The following is a 23,385-nucleotide window of genomic DNA, read 5'->3' as shown; positions in this document are numbered from 1 at the left end:
ATATATAACCACCTTTGAGATATAATCCACATGCCACACAATCCACCCATTTTAAAGCATATAATACAATGGTTTTTAAGTATATCCATAGAGTTTTGCAACTATCACTGCAACACATTTGTAAACACTTTTGTCACCCCTAAAAGCAAGCTCGGACCCATTAGCAGTCACTCCCCAATTCCTCTAGCCCCGGGCTCCAGCTCCTCATCTACTTTCTGTCTTTACAAATTTGACTATTCTGGGTGTTTCAGGTAAATGGAATCATATGATATGTTTCCTTTGAGGCTGGCTTCTTTCACTTAGCACCGTGTTTTCACTTAGCACCGTGTTTTCAGGGACCATCCATACCATACCATAGCTATATCCATACCGTAGCACAGACACACTTCACTCCCTCTTGCATTCACTTTTAATAAGATGCAAATTTGAACTCCTTCTCTCCTCCCGGCCTGCAATGACTTCCTTCCCCATGTGGTTGATGTTTCCAGCTACTCAGCTTCCAAACCAGCTAATAAAATATTTCTTTCAAATCCTCCATCTGTGCTCCCTACCCTCTCCCTAAACCGACTGCCTCACCAGATCTGGCAAAGTTGAGACATGACTCTAGAATGCTAACCCCTCCACTTTGTCAGTGTCATTGCCATTGTATTTCTTGCCTTTAATGTCTCAGGCCTATCCAAGGCCTCCCACTTTCAGACTCTCCATTCTCTGGTCCCACTTCTGTGGCCTCTCCAGGTACCTTCCTAAAGTCAGTCTACTTGGAAGACTGCTCCTACCCCTGCTCCTACCCACTGCTGTAGGGCCTGGCACAGAGAACACTTCAAATTGGATTTTCCGTTGCACTCCTGCCCCTTCCACACAAGCTCCCTTGCAACATCATGTTCCGCAGAATCTGAGCATCCTCACACGTTCTTCCTTCTGTCTCAAAGGCCGGCAAACATCTGTGCATCCTGGAGGCCAAGCTCCAGTGGAAGCCCCGCCTGTGATGGAGCCTCCGGACTTCTGAAAGCTCAGGGAAAAGAAAAATCACTTTTGTGAGGCAATCCCTACTTTTATTTTATTTTTAGAAAATATTTTATTTGTTTATTTGAAAGAGAGCATGCACGAGAGAGACAGAGGAGGATGGACGGGGAGAGAGTCTCAAGCAGACGTTGTGCTGAGTGCAGAGCCCCACGTAGGGCTCGAGCTTACAACCTTGAGATCATGACCTGAGCTGAAACCAAGACTTGGACAGCTATAAGCCACCCAGGTACCCCTAGCAGTTCCCACTTTGAAATCTTCATTATTGTTAAGGTCAAAAGCCCTCAGTTGGGGACCTGGATGGCTCTGTTGGTGGTGCGTTGGCCTTCAGCTTGGGTTGTGATCCCCGGATCCTGGGATCCAGTCCCTTGCCGGGAGTCCTGCTCAGCAGGGAGTCTGCTTCTCCCCCTCCTTCCCGCTTCTGCTCTCTCTTGCTATTGCTGTCTCTGTCTCTCTCAAATAAATAAATAAATAAAATATTTTTTAAAAGCCCTCAATCATCAATCAACTCCCTTTTTTTTTTTTTTTTGGAAGAGATAAAACATATATATAATTGGATAATGGGACTCAAAGGAACACGGCCCCCAGAAGCAGCCAGTAAGACGAGATTTGAAAGAATACACATAAAGGTGACATTTAGGGGGAAATGATCAGTTACAAGATGGCTGAGAGCTGCTTCGATAGCAGGTCATACGAAAAGTACTGAGACTCTTAGCTGGCCTCAAGCTCAAAATGAGCCAAGAGGATGTCCGAGCAATGTGACAGACAGAGTTGATCTGAAAAATCTTCCTTTTCCCTCTAAACACATGGAAATACTGGGTAAATTCCCGGCTGCCACAAATGAAGAACCAGCCGAGAGCCAGAGCGGAGTCAGGGGAAGATGAGGACAAAGGGCCCACAGGGGTCTTCGTGGGAACGAAGTCAACTCCAAAGGGCTGCGTGGGATGCCGATGAGGCCCCAGCCAGGGCCGGATGGCGACAGTCCTGCAGAACGCCGGGGCCACAGGGAGCTGCCTCACCCCCGAAACAGGCTCCCGGAGAGCTGTCAGCCTGCAGCGTGGCTAGAGAGCTGCCCTTCCTTCCTCTCAGCGCTATGAGCAGCAGTGGAGGGGGAGTCACTTGTGAGGACCCGGGCACAAAGCCTGCATCACCCGCAGCCGTGGAGTCTACGTTCGTGCTACCCATGCAACGTGGGAAAGCCAGGCCGAGAAGCAGACAGAGCAATTTCCTCAGATCTTCGGGGCCTGGGAGGCTGGGGCCTGGGCGGCTGGGGCCTGGGCGGCTGGGGCTGCAGTGCTCGTGCGTGCTGGGTCACCTGCCCTGCAGGCAGCCGCTCACGGGTCCCAAGGGGCCATGCAAGGTTGGCCACTCACTTGTAGTTGTCGTCTTCCACAAACTTCTGGAGCTCCTCGATGTAGCGCACGGACTTCAGGTACTTCTGCACGTGGGGCAGGGTGGTGAGGTGATCGTAGCTGCAGGAAACTTGTAAATCAGCGATTATTCGGAGAATATTGTTCATCTGATTGGATCTTTGTTCGTTTTCCATGATGCTGCCTGAGGCAGGATATGCAGAATCAATGTAGATTAAATCCAGAAGATAGATCCCTAGATAGGGAATACTGGGAACCATCTTCAGGCTTCGGATATACTCCCGGGTCCGCTTGTAATTATCTTCTTTAGACATCAGGTAGTCCAATTTCTCAAAAGTGGTCTTGTCTTTTCGATTCAAAAGAGCCCAGGTTTTTGTCAGCCTGAAGATGGGTGCACTTTGTAATGCTGATACCACAGACATGAGAGAATGAAGGTTGTTGAGTTCTAGAAGTTTCTTGGCTATTTTCACAAAATGGCTCAGGATTTCTGCCCTTATTTTTAAAGTCTGTGCTGTTAGAATTTCTCGAACAACCCAAAAACTGACCTGATTAAACCTCCGGGTAAAGGCCACGACGTTGGGGGCGAGACTATGTTTCTCCTTCTTACTCCATCCACAGCTGGCAAGTTCCTCCGGCTGGATGGCTTTAAACACAGGTATGTCCATTAACGTGATCTGGCTAGCAAACTCCTCGGGACTCACTTTCAAGACATCGAAGACAACGGCATCGTAGCTCTTGCTGGCATAGTCGCAGCTCTGGCCCTCCAGAGAGTCTGAGCTGCTGCTGCCCTGTGGAGTGGCGGAGGTGACCAACACGCTAGCCATCAGACCATTCCTCTTGTACATAGTCTCTGGGCCGCAGGGAGCTTCAGGGCAGCCTCTGTCGGTGACATAACCTGTCTGAAGAAGTCCAGGAATACATGATGGGCTTCATAATTCCAGGCCAAGAGGATATACCATCCCAGCACGTTGCTTTCCAAACAGTAGCCACGCCCGCTCTCGCCGCCGCTGCCGCAGTCCCGGCCGGTCACCTTGACGCGGGCCGCAGTGGCTGCCGCCGCCTCCTCATGGCCCTGGGAGCGACCCAGGCGGCAGCGGCGCCTTCGCTCGGAGGCCGGGGCCGGGCCGAGCCAGGCCGGGGCCGGGCCGGGGCCGGGCCGGGCGCAGCTGGAGCGCGGGCCGACGCGGGAGCGGAGCCGGTGCCCAGCCGCAGTAGGAACCGTCCGCTCCTGGTCAACTCCCATTTTTAAAAACTGGCCAGTTAGGATGGTTTATTCCTATGTTAAATGCCAATTATTCTATTTAAAGTTGTTCATATTTAGGGGCGCCTGGGTGGCTCAGTGGGTTAAAGCCTCTGCCTTCGGCTCAGGTCATGATCCCAGCGTCCTGGGATCGAGCCCCGCATCGGGCTCTCTGCTCAGCGGGGAGCCTGCTTCCCCCCATCTCTCTCTGCCTGCCTCTCTGCTTACTTGTGATCTCTGTCTGTCAAATAAATAAATAAAATCTTAAAAAAAATAAAGTTGTTCATATTTATTAAACGCATATTTCACACATATGATCTGAAAGTAATGTCTACTGCTATTGGAACTTTTTTGGAATATCACTTCATTCATTTTTTTGTAATAATATCCTTCTTTATACATGACCCGTTGTGATCGTGGCGGGGCAGGTGAGTGGGTAGAACAACAGTACAAACTATATTTCTTGTTAATCTCCTTGGACTATTCTCCCAGTTCACTATATTCTTAGATAAAGACCTACTGTAAAAAAGGATAGGACAATGTTTGAGGCAAGTCAGCCTATATCCTGCCGCTCGTTTTGTGTGTTTTAAAATGCAAGTTCTGAAAAAGAAAAATGCAAGTTCTGGGGCGTGTGGGTGGCTCAGTGGGTTAAAACCTCTGCCTTCAGCTCAGGCCATGATCCCAAGTTCCTAGGATTGAGCCCTGCATCGAGCCCCTCATCGGGCTCTCTGCTCAGCAGGGAGCCTGCTTCCTCCTCTCTCTCTCTGCCTGCCTCTCTGCCTACTTGTGATCTCTGTCTGTCAAATAAATAAATGAAATCTTTAAAATGCAAGTTCCTGTGATTGATCAACTGGGAAGTCAAGTACTCAGGCAGCCTTTGGATTTTTAATCAGGAACACCCTATTCCAGTTTTAGAGCCTTGTGGGAGAACACATTTCACCTTTTAGTGACTTCCTTTGTGTTTTCCTTTGCAAAGCAAGCCTTTCCTACAAACCTTGTAAAGATAATCATAGTTCAGCTGTCTTACAAACGACCTGCTTCTTTAATTTGATTAGTTTTCATCTCCGTAGAGCTGGCAAAACGAGTTTTCTTGGATTTGTTACAAAGGATTCACTGGGAAAGATAAAAGGAGAAGCGAATGGGTCATTCCAAGAGTGGTTATCAAGCCAAATAAACTGCAGTAGAGCAAGATGTTATTCCCATGGCTTTCGATGTGATCTGGACATGTTACCTTGAACCCAGCGTGCATGATGCACAGGAAGAAGGGAAAAGCCTGCCTCAAACCTGTCAGCGAAGAGCCTTGACTGCTTGCTTGGACTGCCTGTGGAAGGAGTTTCTCCTTCACTAACACGCCCACCAATTTGAAAATTTGAGGTGGATCATGCCTGTGTCTATTAGTACTGTGGTGTTCTGATGGTAATTTCTGCTTTCCCTCACTTCTACAATTATAGATTGGAATTCTTCTGTAGGGAGGACTTGTCCCCTCTCCCTGACTTAGTTATTAGCTGTTTATTTATTTGTACCCTGTAGACTGACAGACTGAACTTTTATGGTATCTTTGGGTTATAATCCAACAGAATTGTTACTTGTTGCTTGAATTGTCCCAGCTCTGGCCTTTGGGAGCTCTTTCAAGTTGGCTTCTGTGCCCTTTTGATTTGCACCATCATTTTTATTGGGCACTTCCTTACTCTCTGGTACCATGTGGTTTTCTGTTTCTCCGTAAAGCTCATTAGAAGCACCAGATAATGACTGTCTTTTGTAAAGCACTTTGTATATAGTTTCTATTAATGTAAAGATGCCATGAAATGTTATCAAAGCAAAATATCATTCATTATATGTGAAGTACGGATGTCAAGTCCGAGGACTCGAAGAGAGCAAGCGCGAGCAGCTGTAAGAGCTGCCCAGGCCCAAGTGCCTTACATTTTTATCCAAAATGTCACCACCCCTCAGTAACACCAAGGGGCCTCTTAGGTCATATGCTGTCATTTTAAGTGTCACACCTCTGCCACTTGCCATTCCCCAAATGCATCATCCATCCTGGTCAAAATGAGAGTTCAGTGGGACGAAGATGTGACATCAAATACAACTGTATTTATTTAGCAATATTCACGAGATGAATTCATGTAATTTGAAATATGGCACTAACCATTCTGTTAAACAACACTCCTTTAAGAGGGAGGCGGGATGAGGAATTACACATCTCTTCTTGTCAGCAGCTGGATTTGAATTTTGACATGAACTACCCTTGTGCTGTTCACCGCAAGTTTCTCGAAGGAAGAATAAAAGGACAATAGGAACAATTCAGAAGAACCAAACTGTAAATGTGTGTGTGTGTGCGCGCGTGTGTTTAAGAATATCTACTTTTGTAATTTAGAGAAACTTAAAGTGAAAAAACTCTACAGTGTTTGAGTAGAATTCATACCATTTAATTTACTTAAGGCAATAAAATGAGGGTACATCTTGGGATTTTCAAAAATGTTTAATCTTGCCATCAGTCTTTCTTTCTTTTTTTTTTTTTTAAAGATTTTATTTATTTATTTGACAGAGATCACAAGTAGGCAGAGAGGCAGGCAGAGAGAGGAAGGGAAGCAGGCTCCCTGCTGAGCAGAGAGCCCTATTCGGGGCTCGATCCTGGGACCCTAAGATCTTGACTGGAGCCGAAGGCAGAGGCTTTAACCCACTGAGCCACCCAGGCGCCCCGCCATCAGTCTTTCTTTTGTGATAAAATGACAAAGTTATCGGGGTACCTGGGGGACCTAGTCAGTTGAATGTTGGACTCTTGATTTTGGCTCAGGTCATGACCTCAGGGTCTTGGGTTGGAGCCCCAAGTAAGTCTCTGTGCACAGTGGGAAGTCAGCTGGAGATTCTCTCACTCTGCCTCTCTCCCCCTCAAATAAATAAATAAATCTTTCTTTTAAAATGACAAATTTATCCATGCAGGAAACATACCCAGATCAAGGAGTAGGGACACAGTTCTCTGATTCAAGAAGGAAAGGTATGACTTGAAATAGACCAGAGCCAAAACAAGACACAAAAGTTCAGGTTGTCTATCTTCATCCGTGCAAAGCTGGGGGAAAAACATAAACAAGAAGACTGTCTTCCCCATGTAGGACAGGGACATGAGTAAGAATAAGCAGGACATGAGACAAGCTGTTGATTTTTTTTTTTTTTGAGTCCTATATAATTCAGCCACCAGTTGGCTGGCTTAGGCATATTGGTCTGCAACATCCAGGTAAGCCATGGTGGATCTCACTGATGCTGTTCGAAGACTTTTGGGCCTATTGGTTTGAGAATGCATGGGGCACCCAGCAGAGAATCCTCAGCACCGAGATGCTAGCCCACCACAAGTCCAGCTCAGCTCTTCCTGGGTTGAAACAGACCCAGCTGGGGCACCTGGGTGGCTCAGATGCTTAAGCATCTGCCTTTGGTTCAGGTCATCATCCCAGGGTCCTGGAATCAAGTCCCACGTCGGGCTCCCTGCTCAGTGGATATCCTGCTTCTCCCTCTCCTTCTACTGCTCTCCCTGCTTGTGCTCTGTCAAATTAATAAATAAAATATTTTAAAGAGAGAAAGAAATATGCCCAGTCATGTAAAGGGCTCCAAGTCTTCTTGAGAGATGGATACGGTAGCCCAGTGATCATGGCCTTAGTGAAAAGAATTACCTCCGAATTCGGGCAGACCCCAGACTAGCTCTTCTGGGTGGGGTTCAAGAAAATAAAAAGTCCTAATAACAGTGGGCCTTAGCCAGGCATTATGAGTTTCAGTGTTTGTCCACTCTAAGATCCCATCATGAGGCCTTGTCTCTCTGATATGCCAAGGCACCGTAATGAGTGAGGCACCCTGGATTCTGGAGCAGGTATAATGAGTATTCATCTGTGCCTCCAACATTTCAAATTCTTAATTCCTATGTTCTTTAACCCCTTCCTTGGGAGTGTGCCATCAATGTCACTACTACCTTTTCTGTAGCTCCATGGATGGGTCTTCTTCCCCTTGATTAGCCTGTTATTTAGATTGCTCTGACACACAAGAAAAGTGTTTAGAAAGTTGATGTTACTGATCTCTTGTTAGTGAGACCCTGACTGTGAGAGGTTTGCTTTTTTTTTTTTAAGCTAATGAAACAATTATAAGAACATCTTTCTGCAAAAAATCCCAGGATGTAACCAATTTACCAGAGTTGCCCCAACATCATGGGTCAGTTATGACCACAGCCCTATATTGGGTAGGGGGCCAGATTTTATTGGTCACCTCTGGGTCCACTAACCTTCAGCCTCCTCCGTTTTTCAGGGGCCAATGATTTGGTTTCTTAATTGTTTTTATTTCTTCTCTTTTTGAATGTCTCCCATTTATTTCACTATCTCTTCCTACCACCAGATGGTGGAAAGGGAAAAGGAAATAAGCGGATGGTAAGTGAACGTGGTGCTGGCTGGTAGAGTATTTATGGTGAAAGGTGTAGTGGTGAATGGACCAGAAAAGGAGCTTGGGAGTTACCTATGAATTCCCTGTTTTCATTTCAGCGCTCATTCAAAGGTTGACTGCCCAGGTCTAGGGAGCCAGTGTGGCACAGTACCTTGCTGGGGAGGGAGTCAGCCTTTGCCTCAGGAGATTCTTGGGAACATCAGAGCCTAGGAACACAGCTGAGCAACCCAACCCCACCTGGCCGAGGTACGGGATGCGGGGTTAGGGGTCTCTGTGAGGGTAGGTGCGGGACGATGCGCCCCACCATTCCCGCTGCGTCCTTTTCTGTCTTTCTGAATCTCCATTCCGCCGCCTCCTGTAAGCCAAACTTGCACTTGGCCAGCCTTTCCCACGCTGCACTGAATGATTGTAGCATTTCTCTCCCTCCATAGGGACCCCTTCTCCTGCCTTCCCAACAGCCGGCTCTGTGAAAGCTTATTTTGGGTTGCCCTGATCCCCGATCCCGGGGTTACCTGCCATCACCCTCAGCAGGTGTTCATTCTCTCACCTACCCACGGTCTCCCACCCTCAACCCGCCCTCGACCTTTCGTCGCACCCTGGGGATCTGCCGCTTCCACCTCCTTTCCCACGTGCCCCTCCACTCGGACGCCCCTTCCCCCACGACCCCCGTTCCGGTCTCGAGGAGTCTCGCGGCATTTCCCGGGGCGTTAGCCGAGCCGCCGCGGTTGTGGGGCGGCCTCGCGGAGCTGGGTCCCTCCCCAGCGGGCGGTGAGGGGGGCGCCGGAGCGTCGAGCGCCGCAGCCGCAGGGACGCCCCGGGCGCCGGCCCCGCCCCGGGAAGGCCCCGCCCTTCTCTGGCCCCGCCCCTCGTTGGCCCCGCCCCGCCTCGGCGGCCGCGCGTCCACGGCAGGCTGAGCCGCAGGCGCTTCGCGGCGGCGACGGCGGCGGCGGCGGCGGCGGCGGCGGTGAGGGGGGGAGAGCGGGCTGCGCGGCCGCGGCTGCCGGGCGCTGGGCTGGGCGGCGCTTCTTCTTCTTCTTCTTCTTCTTTTTTTTTTTTTTTCGCAATTTCCACTCGCGGGGAGCAGGAAACCCGGCTCAGCCGGGCGCAGCGGGCCGCGATGCAGCAGCAGCAGCGGCAGCAGCAGCAGGAATCACCACGGGGCAGCAGCGGCAGCAGCAACAGAGGCAGCAGCGGGCGGCGCTGAGCCGCCGCGGCCGCCGCTACTGAGGAGAAAGCCGGCCCAATCGTCGCCGCGTCCCGGCCCCCGCGCCCGGATCCCCGCGCCCGGATCCCGGCGCCCGACCCCCGCGCCCGCCTCCACCAACTTTCACGCTGCCTCGGCGGCCCGGCCCGGCTCGACGCCAATGGGTGAGTGGGGGACTGCCCGCGCTCCGACGCCCGGGTGTCCACCTCAGTGCGCGGGCGGCGCGCCTGTCCCGGGACCGCGGAGTCGGGAGGACGCCCCGGGGGTAGGGCCCTGGCGGGTGACACCGCGGTGGGCACCTTGCGTGCCTCGGGTACCCCCATTTACTCCCATTCGCGTCCCTGCAGAGCCCGCGCGGCACCGACGGGAGCCCCGTGGGGGCCTGGGCGGAGGATCCCGGGCCGGCCCGGGGCGGCTGAGGCTGAGGGATGCAGGGGGTGTGGTTGGCTCTTCGGGTGGGCGGGGAGAGTTTTGTCTTGGCCATTTTCTCGCCCCAGCGCGCCCTCCTCTGCGCTGAGGACGTGGGTATTGGGAGCTGGTGGGCTCCAGCCCAGCCCAGGGGTCGCGGTGTTTGTCCCCCTGGCCCTGCTGAGGGGGAAGCCAGAATCTCGGGGTCTCAGGGCGGCCATGGGCTGGGTTGCCTTTGCTGGGGGCCGACGTGGGGGGGGGAGGTGGTGGTGCGGGAAACGCCCCAGTACCCGGCCTGGCGTGCCATCCTCGGGTCCTGAGCGTCAGACGCGTCTGTCTTGGAGCCCCTCTTCCTCCGGCCCTGACCCCCTCTCTGCCTGCCTGCCTTCTCCCAGTTGGGCGAGCTCTCCGCTCCGTGATGCTCAAAGGCCACTTCCTACATCCTCTAAGTCTGAAGGCTCTGGGAATTGGAGCCGGTGATCCAGTCCTCGATTTACTGATTGAACCAGTTCCAAGTAGGCAACTAACCGTTAGGTCCCCTGGGTCCCATCTGGTATAGACTCTGGTATATTGGAGCCACCTTGCCTAGAGGATGTGGCACTTTATTGGGCAAAGGACTTGTGATTGCCTGGGCAAGTAATCGCGTGGCCCACGCAGTTAATATTCTTGCTGGAAGCCAGTCTGTGTCTTTCGTGCCTTTGACAGATTATTTTTGGGTGTTTCTAGGCCAGGCAGAGGAAGGCTGTAGATCATAATAAATCATAATAAAGTGAGACCTTTCCGTGTTTAGATAATAAGATTTGAGAAGTCTAACAGTGATAGGCAAGCTGTCATAGGATGCTCCTGAACAGGAATGCACTGGAAAAGGGGAGGTTTAACCCAGTAAATTGTTGACAGGCAGTTAAAATCCCATTTGTGGTCATTTGCTAAAATGGTTTTCCTCTTCTAAAGTGGTGGCGAATTGATGGCCTCTTGGCTTCAGAGTCACTTTTTTCTCAGTCACTTCTTTTTCTCAGTGCCCTTCTCTGCTCTTTGCACTACTTCTAGTCTAAATTAGTTTCTCTGTTACCCTTTCTCCTATTGCACCTTCCAAGAAATAGTGGTATTACACATTTATTTGAGTCTAACATTTGTCTCTCCTACTGTAAGTTCCATGACCATAACGATAGTGCTCAGCACTGTTTTCTTTGGTACCTGCTGTGGGGCAGGCCCTAAATAAATATTGAATGAATGAATGAATGAATGAGTATGAAATCCTCCTACTTGGTGGAAGACAAAACACTTAGCTCAGTGCTTTTGTTTTGCTTTGGCACCTAGTAAGATGATTTAGTTTATTAACAGAAATATATATATACTTTAAACATTACTAATCACTTTAGTAACAGGTTGGTTTTTCCTGAGGTATCCAAAAATGAAATTTTGATCATCTTTCCTTTTTTTGTGTGGGTCCTGAGAGGGTTACACAAAAAAAGAAGTTAGATACAAATGTCTTCTGTGGCTGGACTGTGCTTTCTGTATCTCAGAAGGAAGAGGAGTCCAGTTTAAGAAGAAACAGGCCTGTTTATTTTTCAAGCCTGAACTGTTTTCATTATTCAGAGCCTCCTAAGAAAATTATACACTGCTTCTGCAGTTTATAGTCCTTTCAAGCTTAATATATATATATATATATATATTTTTTTTTACTGTGACCATTACAAAACAGAGGGGGGTGCAGAAACTGATTTTCTTTTATTTCAAGTGTTAATACTTAATTGAGTTGATGGGATTAAAATGAATGCTGTCATTTAATTCATTAAAATGTTTATAGTGGGATTTACAATGTCTGTAGTAGTTTATGGCTAAAGATCACCTCCTATTGTCTTTTTCTTCTTTTTTTTTTTAAAGAGAGGGATGGGGGAGGGGTAGGGGAAGAGGGGCAGGGAGAACCTTAAGCAGGGCTTGGTCCCACAACCCTGAGATGGTGACCTGAGCCACAATCAAGAGTCAGACGCTTAACTGACTGAGCTACCCAGGTGGTTCAAAGAGTTGTTGGTTTTTTACAAAAAGATTTTATTTTTAAGTAATCTTTACACCCAAGGTGGGGCTTGAACTCATAACCCTGAGGTTAAGCGTTGCATGCCCCACCGACTGATCCAGACAGGAGCCCCCCGACCCCTGTTATTTTCTAAAGCATCTTCAGCAGTGTATTTGTAATGAAGTACAGGTATTTAAGAATTGATTCTGTTCGTCTTCTGAGAGAGCCAACGATAGTGCTGTTTCTGAAGCAGGTGTGTGTGTGCACACACAGGCCAGCCCCCTTCCCCAGTCCCCCAGGTCTCGCTGGGTTTCAAAAGATTTCTCCAGTGTATCAGTCTGATACACTTGCATTCTTACCTGGCGTGGTAATGATTTTTCTGTTGATGGCTAACGCAGTGAAATTATATTATATAGTCTTTATTTTTTTACAGATTTTATTTATTTATTTGACAGAGATTACAAGTAGGCAGAGAGGCAGGCAGGGAGAGAGGACGAAGCAGGCTCCCTGCTGAGCAGAGAGCCCGATGCGATGTGGGGCTCGGTCCCAGGGTCGGTCCCAGGACCCTGGGACCATGACCTGAGCCGAAGGCAAAGGCTTTAACTCACTGAGCCACCCAGGTGCCCCTTATATAGTCTTTAATCTGAAAAATAACTGAGGAACATTAAATCCCTAACTCTGAAATGAAGCCAGTTGTAAAATGGCCTCTTACAAAAGCCCACTCAGAACGTGCCCTCGGAGCTTGCAGGCAGATGCCTGCAGTGCCAGACTGAGGGAAGGCCTCTTGTCATTACGGTTGCACAAATATTAACGATCCAAATTTGTGAATAGTGGAGGATTTGCAAACCCAGCAAATGATTTTTGTTTAGAAAATTCCAGGGTAACAAGAAAGTTTGGGCTGTTTGTAGCAATGTATTGTTTTGGTGGGAGATTGCCTTATGCTAAACTAAAGCTAGAATGAGTGTAATGTGTTGGTCTCCACAAACAGTCTAAAGTTAGAAATGGAAGAAAAGACTCCCCCTTTATCATTCATGGCCTTTACTTTGTCCCCTTATACCCACCACAGCACGGGCCAAACCTTGGTACCTCCCTGGTTGCACAGACCTTCAGTTCTTGTTGCGTTTCTGACCGTCTCTCATCAGCTCTTGTATTTGAAATTGTTTTCAAGTAGATCACATGCAGGAGTGCCTCGGTGGCTCAGTGGGTTAAAGCCTCTACCTTTAGCTCAGGTCATGGTCCCAGGGTCCTGGGATCAAGTCCTGCACTGGGCTCTCTGCTCAGCAGGGAGCCTGCTTCCTCCCCTTTCTCTTCCTGCCTCTCTGCCTACTTGTGATCTCTGTCTGTGAAATAAATAAATAAAATATTTTTTTAAAAAAAGTAGATCTCATGCAGTGGTCAGTATTAATCCATTCACCCAACTCTCCATCCAGTATTTACTGATCCGATTTGTGCCAGGCATTGTGTTAGGAATGAGTGCACGGCACACACACCTGCCCGCTTGGGCTTTCCCAGCTGGTGGGAGAGGTAGGCCTGAATGCAATACTGGGGACAAGATGTGATTAGAAGCCCTGCTGGGTCTCACGAAAGGAGATTAGAGAGGGGCAATGTGATTTAGGCTACAGAGGGGAAACGACAGGGCAATGTCTTTGAGGAGATTGTGTTTGAGCTGAAATCTGAAATCTGAAAATGGGGTAGGAGTCATCACTCTCCTCCAGCCGCCGCCCCTCCCCCGGCCCCAGGACCGCACCTGGCGTGGACCAAGCGGTTCTCTTCTCGTGGCAGCGACGGACCACGGGGAGCCGTGTGGGACGGAACCCCGTGGCGGACTGGGCCCGTGGCAGGGGCTTTAGGGGAGCGTTCGAGGAAGCTGGGTGTTGCTCTGGTTTGGATGCGGGCCGGGAGCGAGGTAATTCCAGGGTCAGGCGTCCCCCTCAATCTTCTCCAGAAGCAGGGAGGACCCGACAAAGCCTGTGACTGGTGAGGAAGCAGCAGTCCCTCCTGTTAGTCAGGATGCGGGCATGTGTGGGGACATTTGTGATTTGGACAAGGTTCACTTGTTCTCCGTGTTCACACAGGATTACAGAGTGGTCTTGTTTTTGTCTTGTCCCATCCTGGCCACAGAGTGGCCTTGTCTGATGCCGGTGTCCTGGGGAATTGTTTGGTCACTGGGGGAGACTGCCTGGCCCGCTCTTGGAAGGCAGGGGCTGCTTTTCTGAACTAAGTGATTAAAGAGGGGCAGAGACTAGAATGTTGGGGAGGATAATAGCTTTTTAGGTATATTTTGTGGCTCCTTCCTTAACATGGGCCAGCTCTCATCTGCAAACTGTTCAGCTGTTCAGTTGTATACTGGACAACTGAAATGCCCGAATGGGGCAGGAGATACGGAGTCGCAGAGAGCAAGCTGCTGAGAACCAAGAAGTCAGGGTGGCTCGTAATGGGAGAGGAGCGGGGGCAGGAAAATACTTGAATCTCTTCAGTGTGAGGGAGAGTGGAGTACAGTGGTTCTCAGAGTGTGGTCCCCCCGGCCAGCAGCTCCCGCCTCCCTGGGAGCTTGTTAGAGATACACATTCCCTGGCCCCAGTTCTAGCCATTGAATGAGGAAGGAGGTGGAGCCTAGCAATTTGTGTTTTAAGGAGCCCTTCAGGTGGTTCCGTTGCACAGTCAAGGTCGAGTGTAGAACCTCCTTGCTTCACAGGTGAGAAAGCTGAGGGTCAGAGTACGCGGGTCACTGAAGAGTGCATGGGCACTCTGGGCCAATATAAGCCGTTGGTATAAGAGACACATGGCCTTAGAGAAGGAGAAAAGTACGCTCTAGTTCAGAACAAACCTCTGACGGAGTCACTAAAACAGTTCAATCTTGATTCTTCTGTGAATCTCGTCCATGCCGGCTGTCCGGTGCCTGGACATTAGTGCCACTGGCTCGCCCATCTCCGCATCACTTGGACTTTGACCAGAGCATCTCATAGGTCTTTGCCATTGTCCTTTTCCCTTCGTCCTCTTTAGAACGGACACTCAACTACACTGTTAGCATGAGGGGGGTTTTGGTATTTGTTCTTGTTTTTCTGTAGCTGGTACCTGTATTAGCTTCTGACTGCTGCTGTAATATATTACCAAACACTTGGTGCCCCCGGATGCCATAAGTTTATTATCTTTAAAGTTCTGGAGATCAGAGGCCCAAGACAGGTCTCCCTGGGCGAAGATCAAGATACGGGCAGGGCTGCATTCCTTCTGGAGGCTCTAGGGGAGAATCCCTTTCCTTGCTTTTTCCAGTTTCTAGAGCCCTCTGCATTCCTTGGCTCATGGCCCATTTCCATCTTCCAAGCCAGCAGTGCCGGTCGGGTCTCTTTCCTAGGGTGTCACTCTGATACTGACTCTCCTGCTTCTCTCTTCCATGCGTAGGGAAGGCAGGAACTGCTTCTGTTTGGTTATCGTGTCCATGTACTGGCACATGGGAAGCCTCAAATTAAAATTGGTTGAGTTCATTATTATTCCTGACCTTCTAGCTAACTTCACCCAGGTGTGTCTTTGGCCCGGCGAACAGAGCATGCTCTCCACTGAGCTCAGCGTTTCTCCTCCCTAGTGTCCATATCCTGGAGGGGATCACCACCTTTCCTGTCACTTCCATAGCTATTTTGCTGTTTGCCTTACCTCTTCTTCCTTCCCCTCTCAGCTCTTTCCAGGGTGTAGTCAAGCCCCCAAAGTTTCTGGAATTCACCCCATGTCACCTACCCTTCTGCAGACGCTTCAGATCCTGAACGCCTTAGCGAAGGCTTTGGGAAGCTCGGCAGCCACCCCTGCCTTGGTTTGTTCCGTGCTTGTTCAGGCCCCAAGCCTTGCCCATGAAGTTCCCTTCATGGGGAAGGGACTCCACTGTCTTCTCTGCCTTCTGGTCTCTCTGTGTGAGTTTCCTCTTCCTGCGGTGACAAAATACTACAAACCCAGTGGCTTAAAGGAGCATGAATTTGTAATCTTACTCTTTTGGAGGTCAGAGGTCCAAAATGGGTCTCACTGGATTGATACTAAGGTGTCAGCAGGGCTGCATTCCTTCTGGAGGCCGAAGGGGAGAATCCATGTCCTTGCCTTCTGGAAGAGGTTTTCACATTCCTTGGCTTGTGGCCACATCACACTAACCTTGCTTCTGTCCTCGCGTCCTTTCTCTTACTGTGAACCTCCTGCCTTCCCTTTATAAAGACCGTTGTGTTGTGTTGGGCCTGCCTGGATAATTTGGGCTAGCCCCCCCCCCCCCACCTCAAGCCCCTTAACTTAATCAATCTGCCAAGTCCTGTTTGCCACGGAAGGTAACATATTCACTGGTTCTGGGGATTTGGATGTGGACAGCTTTGGAAAGGGCTATTATGCAGCCTGCTGCGCCCCTCGTTCATCTTTTTTGTCCTGATCCAAAGGTTGGTATAGAACATGTCATCTTGTATGAAGTCTGTTCATCTCTGACAGGGTGTCCCAAACGCCATTGCCCTGGCTCGTTGCCTGGCATACAGTAAGTGCCATATGTTACTGAATGAATGAATGAGTAACCCCTTCACCCAAGTACGGTTACTGTTGAAATTCTCGGAGGCTCTTGGCTGCCGGGAGTGTGTGTGCAATTCTGGGAGATCCCCCAGGCGCGGCGTGCTGAGCGGGTCTGTTTGCTGACAGCTCACGGTGGCCCGTGTTGCAGTGGGTGAGAAGGCTGACACCACGTGTCACATGGCTTTGACAGAGAACTGTAGGTTCAGGATAGAAAATTCGCGCTGGCAGTGGTTCTCAACTGGGGGCGGTTTTGCCCCGCAGGGGGACATTTGGCAATGTTTGGAGCCACTTGGTTGTCACAGCTGGTGTGGGGAGGGCAGTCTACTGGCAGCTGGGAGCCGGAGGCCAGGGGCCAGGGACACTGCCACACATCCTACAGTGTACAGGACAGCCCCCTAGCAGTTGTCCGCCCCCAAAAGTTGGGGAAGCCTGCTCTGAGTGTTACACAGATGGTTGAAGCACCATTTCCTTCCTTCGTCATCAGCTGCTCTGGACACAAGGTCTGCTCTGTAGCCACAGCCTTTGTTTTATGAATAAACCAGGAGGTCACTGGAAAGCAGGGCTCTTTGTTACTCTTTCACCTTTTTGTTCTTTGAGTAGAAAGTTTCTTAACACAGCTCATGCCCCTCTCCTGTCAGTACCTGGGTCGCAGACTTATAAACTTACTTCTCCCATGTTTGGCTTCCCTGATGTTCTGCCTTCCTCCTGGGATGAGCTTATGTGCCGAGTGGCAGATGGTGGGTCCTTCTGCCGCTCACACATCGGTCCCTGCAATTGAAGCTCTGGAAAGGTCCTTGGCAGTCAGGGCAGCCTACACCAGCAGGTGATGAAACTGAGACTCTGAGAGGCAAAGAGACATGGTCCCCTGGCTGCAGGACCCAGTTTCCTTAAAATTGGAAAGAACTAACCACGTATATAGGTTGGTGGTCAGTAAACGTCAGGCCCCCTGCTCCCCACACTGAGGCTCTTTCTACAGGCTGTTTCCCTGGTAAATTTTAAAAAACAACAACAGTTTTATTGAGATGTAATTCACATGTCTTAAAATTCACTCATCTAAAGTGTGCAGTTCAATGGTTTTTGGTATATTACATTATTACTTCTTAAAATCGTGGTAAAATTGGCTGTTTTAACCATTTTTACGTCCGCAGTGGAGCGACATTCAGTACATTCAGAGTGTCGAGCAGCCAGCCCTGCTGTCTGTTTTGAAAATTTTTCATCACCCCCTCCCTGGCAAGCATCTAACTTGAAGCATAGAATCCATGTCCTGTGGGGCTTCCTGGCCGCCCAGGCATTTTGGAGAATTTGGTGGAAGCCCGAGGGTCCCAGTTAAGATTCCAAAGGAATATGGAAACAGGGAAAGTATGGCCTTGTGGTTTTTACATGTAGTCATTGTTTCCTTTGGGAGACACTTCGTCTTTGCTCTGTCCCTCCAGCCACCTCCCTTGGTCACATCCCTGTCGTCCTTTGGGGGAATTGTGAATTTCCTTTTCCATCCTGAAGCATTTGTGAGTTAGTTACTTGGATAACTTCCTTGGCAATTACCTCGGTTCCTCAGGATAGTTCAGTCGTAGGAGAAAGCACTTCGAGGCCAAACTCAGCTCTCTGATCTGCGCAGAGAGGCCTGACAGAGGTGTATCTTGCTTCGACTAAATTCCTTAAGCTGGCAAAGGTACATTGGCATCCTGGGTGACAACGAGCACTTGTTTTTCAACTTGATTGTTATTTTATGCGTAAATGTCTTACAGGCAAGTCTGTAGTTTTCATTAGGGGACGCTTCAACAAAGTAAAATGTAGCTCATGGCCCTTACTGCAGTGATAAACTAGGCCTATACTTAGCCTCAGGAAGAAGAACACCACTAATAACAAAAGAAAATCCTCACGGATACGTGTCCTTACTGAACTGTATTCAGTGGGCAAGAAAAGCCCAGCAAAGGCCTTAAGCTGATTTCCTTCCAGTAGCCCCAGAAGTTGCACCCCCACCCCCACACTCCCTGCAGGAGGCTGGTCTGCCCCCTGTGGGGAACGGAGTGGCAAGGGGAAGTCCTGTTCAATTCATACTGCTGTTTCTTCCTCAGTGTCTTGTATTAAATACTACAAATATTGAATTGGTTGTTAATTACTCATTTTGCCTAACAAATTTAAGCCGTGTATAGGTACAGCGTGAATAGGTAGTTTAAATCACCATCTCCTTAAATTTCAACTTCTTATCAGTCAGTATGCAAATACCAGCCCTTGTGTTTTGGCTGGATTTTTCTGGACTGTTCTAGACTTGGAAGACTTGGGGCCCTGTTCTAGGTCTGGTCCTCTGGGGCTGCACTAGTTTTATCCATCACACACCCACTCCCTGTGTGAAAAGTCTTTAATTAGCTTAGTGTCCTCCCTAATTATTCCAACTAGTTCTCATTTTTGTGCCTAGAGCTGGAAGGAGGTGCCTGAATGTTGTTTTGGATAAGAACTGGAAAAGGCCTTCCTGGCTTTGCTCTCCCCTCCTCTTAGCCAGTTTCTTCATGGATATTCATTTTCTTTACCAGACTGTTCTGGATGCTACCTTCTGCTTGAACATTTTACATACTAGCTTCTGGGTGAAATTCATTTGACATGAATGACTTCATAAATGGGCATTACCTTCCTCCTATTTTTTTTTCTTTTTTTTTTTTTTATTTATCAGAGAGAGAGGGGAAGAGAGCGAGCACAGGCAGACAGAATGGCAGGCAGAGGCAGAGGAAGAATCAGGCTCCCTGCCGAGCAAGGAGCCCCATGTGGGACTCGATCCCAGGACGCTGGGATCATGACCTGAGCCGAAGGCAGCTGCTCAACCAACCGAGCCACCCAGGTGTCCCACCTTCCTCCTATTTTGATCATTCAAAAACCCAAAACCCAAACCCGTCTTCACAATGAAAAAAATGGGGTAGGTTTTCATCACTTAACCAGTGCTTTCTCCCCGCCCTTTTGTTCTCCATAAAATACTGGATGGACAACAGAGGTGTCAACCCAGATGCAGCCTGTCAGTTAGCTCATCGTTGACACCTAAGGAGGTTGGTAGAGCAAGTATTGGGAAATTGATGTAAGCTAAAACATCTTACTTGCTACCTTTGAATTGTCAGAAAAGAAATGAAAAGAAAGTTATTAGCTTTGGGGGCCTGGGGAAAGAATAGGAGTAGGGGGCTCACCCATCGAGGACAGAATTTGTGAAGGGAAGCAGTTCACAGCGCTCATCTGTTTATTGGGCCTCGAGACTACAGCTGCTTGCTGGGGCAATTTTAAAAGCATTTTTAAAAGTCAGTTTCTGGAAGAGGTTATACATCTACATGTTTCAAAATTTGAAAGGTACGAAGTGCTCACAGTGACAGGTCTCCTGCCCAGTCCTAGCCCTCTGGTTCTCTGGCGATCTCCCCCACCCGTCCCCCTAGGCTGTCTGTGTTTTCTTTCTCCCAAATTCTTCCAGGCAGGGTTCATGCCCATAGCAGCAGACAGACATTTCCATTATTTCTCCCTCCTTTTTACATTATGATTAATTGTTGATAGAACTTTAAAAAAAAAAGATTTATTTATTTACTTATTTATTTAGTGTGCCGGGGAGGGCAGAGAGGGAGAGAGAGGGAGAGAAAGAGAATCTCCAGCAGACTCTGGGCTGTGCTGAGCCCCGAGCCCGATGCGGGGCTCAGTCTCAGGACCCCAAAATCACAACCTGAGCCAAAACCAAGAGTCAGAGCCTTAACTGACTGAGCCACCCAGGTGCCCGAACAAACAGAGCTTCTCTGGAGATGGTGGGTTCCTCCCCTGGGGAATGTGCATCAGAATGCTATGCCTGGGTCCTCCTTGTCCGATTTTGATGGACCTATAGGCATGTTTTGGAAGAGTTCTCTAGGAGATTCTGCTATGTACCCCTGAGTCTCGACTCATCTGGGTTTCATAGCTGGTAGAAACTTTGTCCTGGATCTTAACTGATGGAGACCACATTCCTTAACTGGGTTAGGACCATCTCCTGCTTCATATTCTGTGTGTGCGCACACATGCGCCCAGTAAGGACTTTCTTCAGGTGAGGAAGCCAAGCGGAGGCTGTTAATCTGAAAAGGGGGACTTTTTATAGGACCACAGGAGCCTCTCATGCAACCCAAGGGTCCCAACAAGCCCTAGAACCAGGGATAGGCCAGCTGTCCCACATGCCATCTGGCCTTCTCGTCTCCCTGCCCCGTCCCTTTTTCTCTTTGTGCAGCTCGTTCATGGGGCGCATGCCATAGTTCCGGCCACTTGTTAAGAGGAATTTGGTTCATCATCCCAGTCCCAAATTCCCATTAGCAAGACTGAGCTCACTGGAGTCAACACTGCCCCGTGAAGATACACAGGTGGCCGCTGTGGCCCCACTTCTGGGAGGACAAGGGCGCGCCCAGTTCTGGGCCTGTGGAAATGTTTAAGGAGGGCCTCGTCGGGCCGGGTGCGCGCTGGGCGCTGGGACAGTCTGCCCCTGGGAGCAGTGCTGGTGAGACGAGGGGGACCTGGGCTCACTCCTGGGGCAGCACTGTAAATGAGGATGCGTGAGAGCCGTAAGCCAGGATACCTGCAAGTGCCCCGTACCCATTTCTCCTGGCTTTCTCTTGACAAAGGGGGGATTAGTGTGAGGTGGTGCTGGAGCCTTTGAGGCCGTTCCGTCCATCTTTGGAGTCCCTCTCACAAAGCTCCGGTGGGGAAGGGCCCCTGGGCATGCAGGCCCAGTTGTGCTTCTGAGTGAGGAAGAGGGTTGTGTGTTTTTTTTTTTTTAAAAGATTTTATTAATTTATTTGACAGAGAGAAATTACAAGTACACTGAGAGGCAGGCAGAGAGAGAGAGAGAGAGAGAGAGAGGAGGAAGCAGGCTCCCTGCTGAGCAGAGAGCCCGATGCGGGACTCGATCCCAGGACCCTGAGATCATGACCTGAGCCGAAGGCAGCGGCTTAACCCACTGAGCCTCCCAGGCGCCCCCAAGGGGGTTGTTTTTATCCCTTGAGACCCCAGTCGTGTAACTCCCCTTGGCTTCTCCTTTCGCACTGGCAGGACGTGAAAGTGTGTAGCTGTGCCTTTGGGGGCGTTTGGACGGGTTGATGACCGCACGCTGTGGGGTGGGGTACCGTTGTGACACTGTCTGGTTCTTTTACGGAACCTGTGGGTTTGTAAACGGAGGAAGAGATGAAGACGTTGTGAAAAACAGCCACTGCCTGGCCAGGGAACCGCCCCGTCGGAGAGATGAAGGGAAAAGGGGGCAGGGGACTGTCACCTTCCTGTCTGGCCACCCCCCCTCCCCTCCAGCCTCACGCCTTCTCTCCTCCGCACTCTCCCTCCTCTGTCCTTTCTTGGTCCCCTCGCTGTCAGCCCTCACGGCCCGCACTCCATCCCCCTCTCCAGCCATCCCTTCCTCTTCCCTTCGCACTTCCCGGGCTGTGTCTCCCTCCCCTGCTGCCTTCCGGGTAAGCCCTTTTCCCGCCTTCTCCCGCCGTCTCCCGCCGCCTTCTCTCCCTCCGCTTTTATCTGTGTCGGCACCTCTCTTCCCGCCCCTTCCCCCAGCACCCTCTCTCTGCTCCGCCCCCCACCCTTCCCCCAGCACCCTCTGTCCCCACCCCTTTCCCGTACCTTCTCCCCCAACTCGTTCCCCAGTTTTCTCTTCCCTTCTGCGCAGTCTGTCCCCTCACTGTCTCCCCACACCGTCTCCCCACCCTCTCCGGGCCCTCCTTCCCTCCCTCTCCCTCCCCTCTTTTTCTCCTCTTCCGCAGGCCTCTCTTCACTGTCCCTCCCTCCCTCCGCACTCTGTCCGCCTTCCCTCCCCCCCTTCATTCTCTCTCTCCCACCTCCTCACTGCTCCGCTCTCTCCTCCTCACCCCTCCTCTCCCGTCCTTGTCTGTCCCCCTTCTCTTCCACACTCATCGTCCGCCCTGTCTCCCTTCTCCACACCCCTGCCTCACCCTCCGCTGCCTACTAACCGCTCCGCCGACTCCCTCTTCCTCCTCCTCCTCGTTTCCCACCGCTCTACCTCCCATCTCCTCCCCCTTCTCCTCTTTCTCTCCCTCCCCCTCAGCACCGTCTCTCTCTTCCTCCTCCAACACCCTAGCACTCCCAAAACGCCCCTTCTCACACCCCTCCCGTGGCTTCTTTAGAGCCCTCTCCTACCGTACTGCCTGGGCCTCCCTGGGTTTTCCACGGGTCACCACTTCACCATCACCACCTCCTTTGCTCAGTAAAAGTACTGTGGCCCTGAGACTAGGTGAAACTGTCATTTATTGGGTGCAGTGTAAGGTCACAAGGGCCACAGGAAGAGGTGTGGGCCCCCTGGGGGAAAAGAAACCCTTCCAAAGTGGTCCAGGGGTAGGCCTATGGGAGGAGCCCCTGGTGCCCCACTGGTCTGGAGGTGTGGGGGGGCTGGGGGATGTGGGGGACCAGGGGTGTGTGTGGGGGGTGCAGGCTCCCTGCCCAGGAGGAGCTCACCTGCACAGGAGCCAGCGCATTCTAGGCTGTTTCTTCTTCTAGCTCCAATATTCTTGAATCTTAAATTTCTTTGTTATAAATATATAGTGACTATATCACAGGGTTTAGAAAATAGGAAGCAGGAGAATTTGACAGCCCAGACTGTACCCTGATGCAACCACTCTCATTTTATTTTAGTGTACGTCTTTGCAGTCTTTCTACTACATACTTGTGGATGTGAGGCCTGGTTTTTTGTTTTTTTTACCTTCATAATCATCTTTAGAGCCAGTGTTTTTAGTTGCTAAATATCTGAATTCACGGATCTCAATTTTTTAAAAAAGATTTTATTTATTTGACAGAGATGACAAGTAGGCAGAGAGGCAGGCAGAGAGAGGAGGAAGCAGGCTCCCCGCTAAGCAGAGAGCCCGATGTGGGGCTCGATTTTAGGACCCTGGGATCATGACCTGAGCCGAAGGCAGAGGCTTTAACCCACTGAGCCACCCAGGTGCCCCATGGATCTCAATTTATGTAAACATTTCCCTATCATTTGAGCAGTTAGAGTGTTTCCATAGTCTTGATATTATAAATAGGGATGTGATGGACATCAATTTCCTTTTTTAAAAAATCAATTTCCTTTTTATCCTTTAAGGAATTCGGGTTGTAGGCAGGGTGACATTTTATATCTGTTCTTTGTTTCCATATCCCCCTGAATGACTAGAATTAGAATGGCCGATGATGATGATGATGATGATGA

The 23,385-nt window shown here is 50.0% G+C and overlaps 2 protein-coding genes across 7 annotated transcripts in view; one reads left to right on the top strand and one right to left on the bottom strand.

The window, feature by feature from the left end:
• Positions 1-1,566: 1,566 nt before the first annotated feature.
• Positions 1,567-3,362, bottom strand: LOC123394734 (ras-specific guanine nucleotide-releasing factor RalGPS1). Of its 2 annotated transcripts, XM_045089363.1 has the most exons (2): positions 2,936-3,362; positions 1,567-2,845 (listed from the first exon to the last, which is right to left on the bottom strand). In XM_045089363.1, exons 1-2 carry the CDS (start codon positions 3,233-3,235, stop codon positions 2,390-2,392), a joined length of 756 nt encoding a protein of 251 aa, XP_044945298.1. In that variant the 5' UTR covers positions 3,236-3,362; the 3' UTR covers positions 1,567-2,389. The 2 variants fall into 2 exon arrangements, with proteins under 2 accessions (XP_044945298.1, XP_044945297.1); XM_045089362.1 differs by having other exon boundaries at positions 1,568-3,362.
• A 5,648-nt stretch (positions 3,363-9,010) lies between these two features.
• SH3KBP1 (SH3 domain containing kinase binding protein 1) overlaps positions 9,011-23,385 on the top strand; it is a 340,162-nt gene continuing 325,787 nt past the window's right edge. For 2 of the 5 annotated variants that reach the window (XM_045089361.1, XM_013059636.2), the window contains exon 1: positions 9,014-9,414. In XM_045089361.1, coding sequence (XP_044945296.1) covers positions 9,411-9,414 — 4 coding nt within the window. In that variant the 5' untranslated portion in view covers positions 9,014-9,410. Of the gene's footprint in view, positions 9,415-23,385 lie in introns of all 5 variants that reach the window. The other 3 variants (XM_013059639.2, XM_045089360.1, XM_004758945.2) reach the window with 3 other exon arrangements.

This window comes from Mustela putorius, unplaced genomic scaffold, assembly GCF_011764305.1.
Source record: "Mustela putorius furo isolate JIRA1106 unplaced genomic scaffold, ASM1176430v1.1 tig00003836_pilon_pilon_pilon, whole genome shotgun sequence".
In the NCBI taxonomy this organism is placed as follows: domain Eukaryota; kingdom Metazoa; phylum Chordata; class Mammalia; order Carnivora; family Mustelidae; genus Mustela; species Mustela putorius.
The sequence above is the reverse complement of the archived record's forward strand: the minus strand, read 5'-3'. Positions and strand labels throughout refer to the sequence as shown.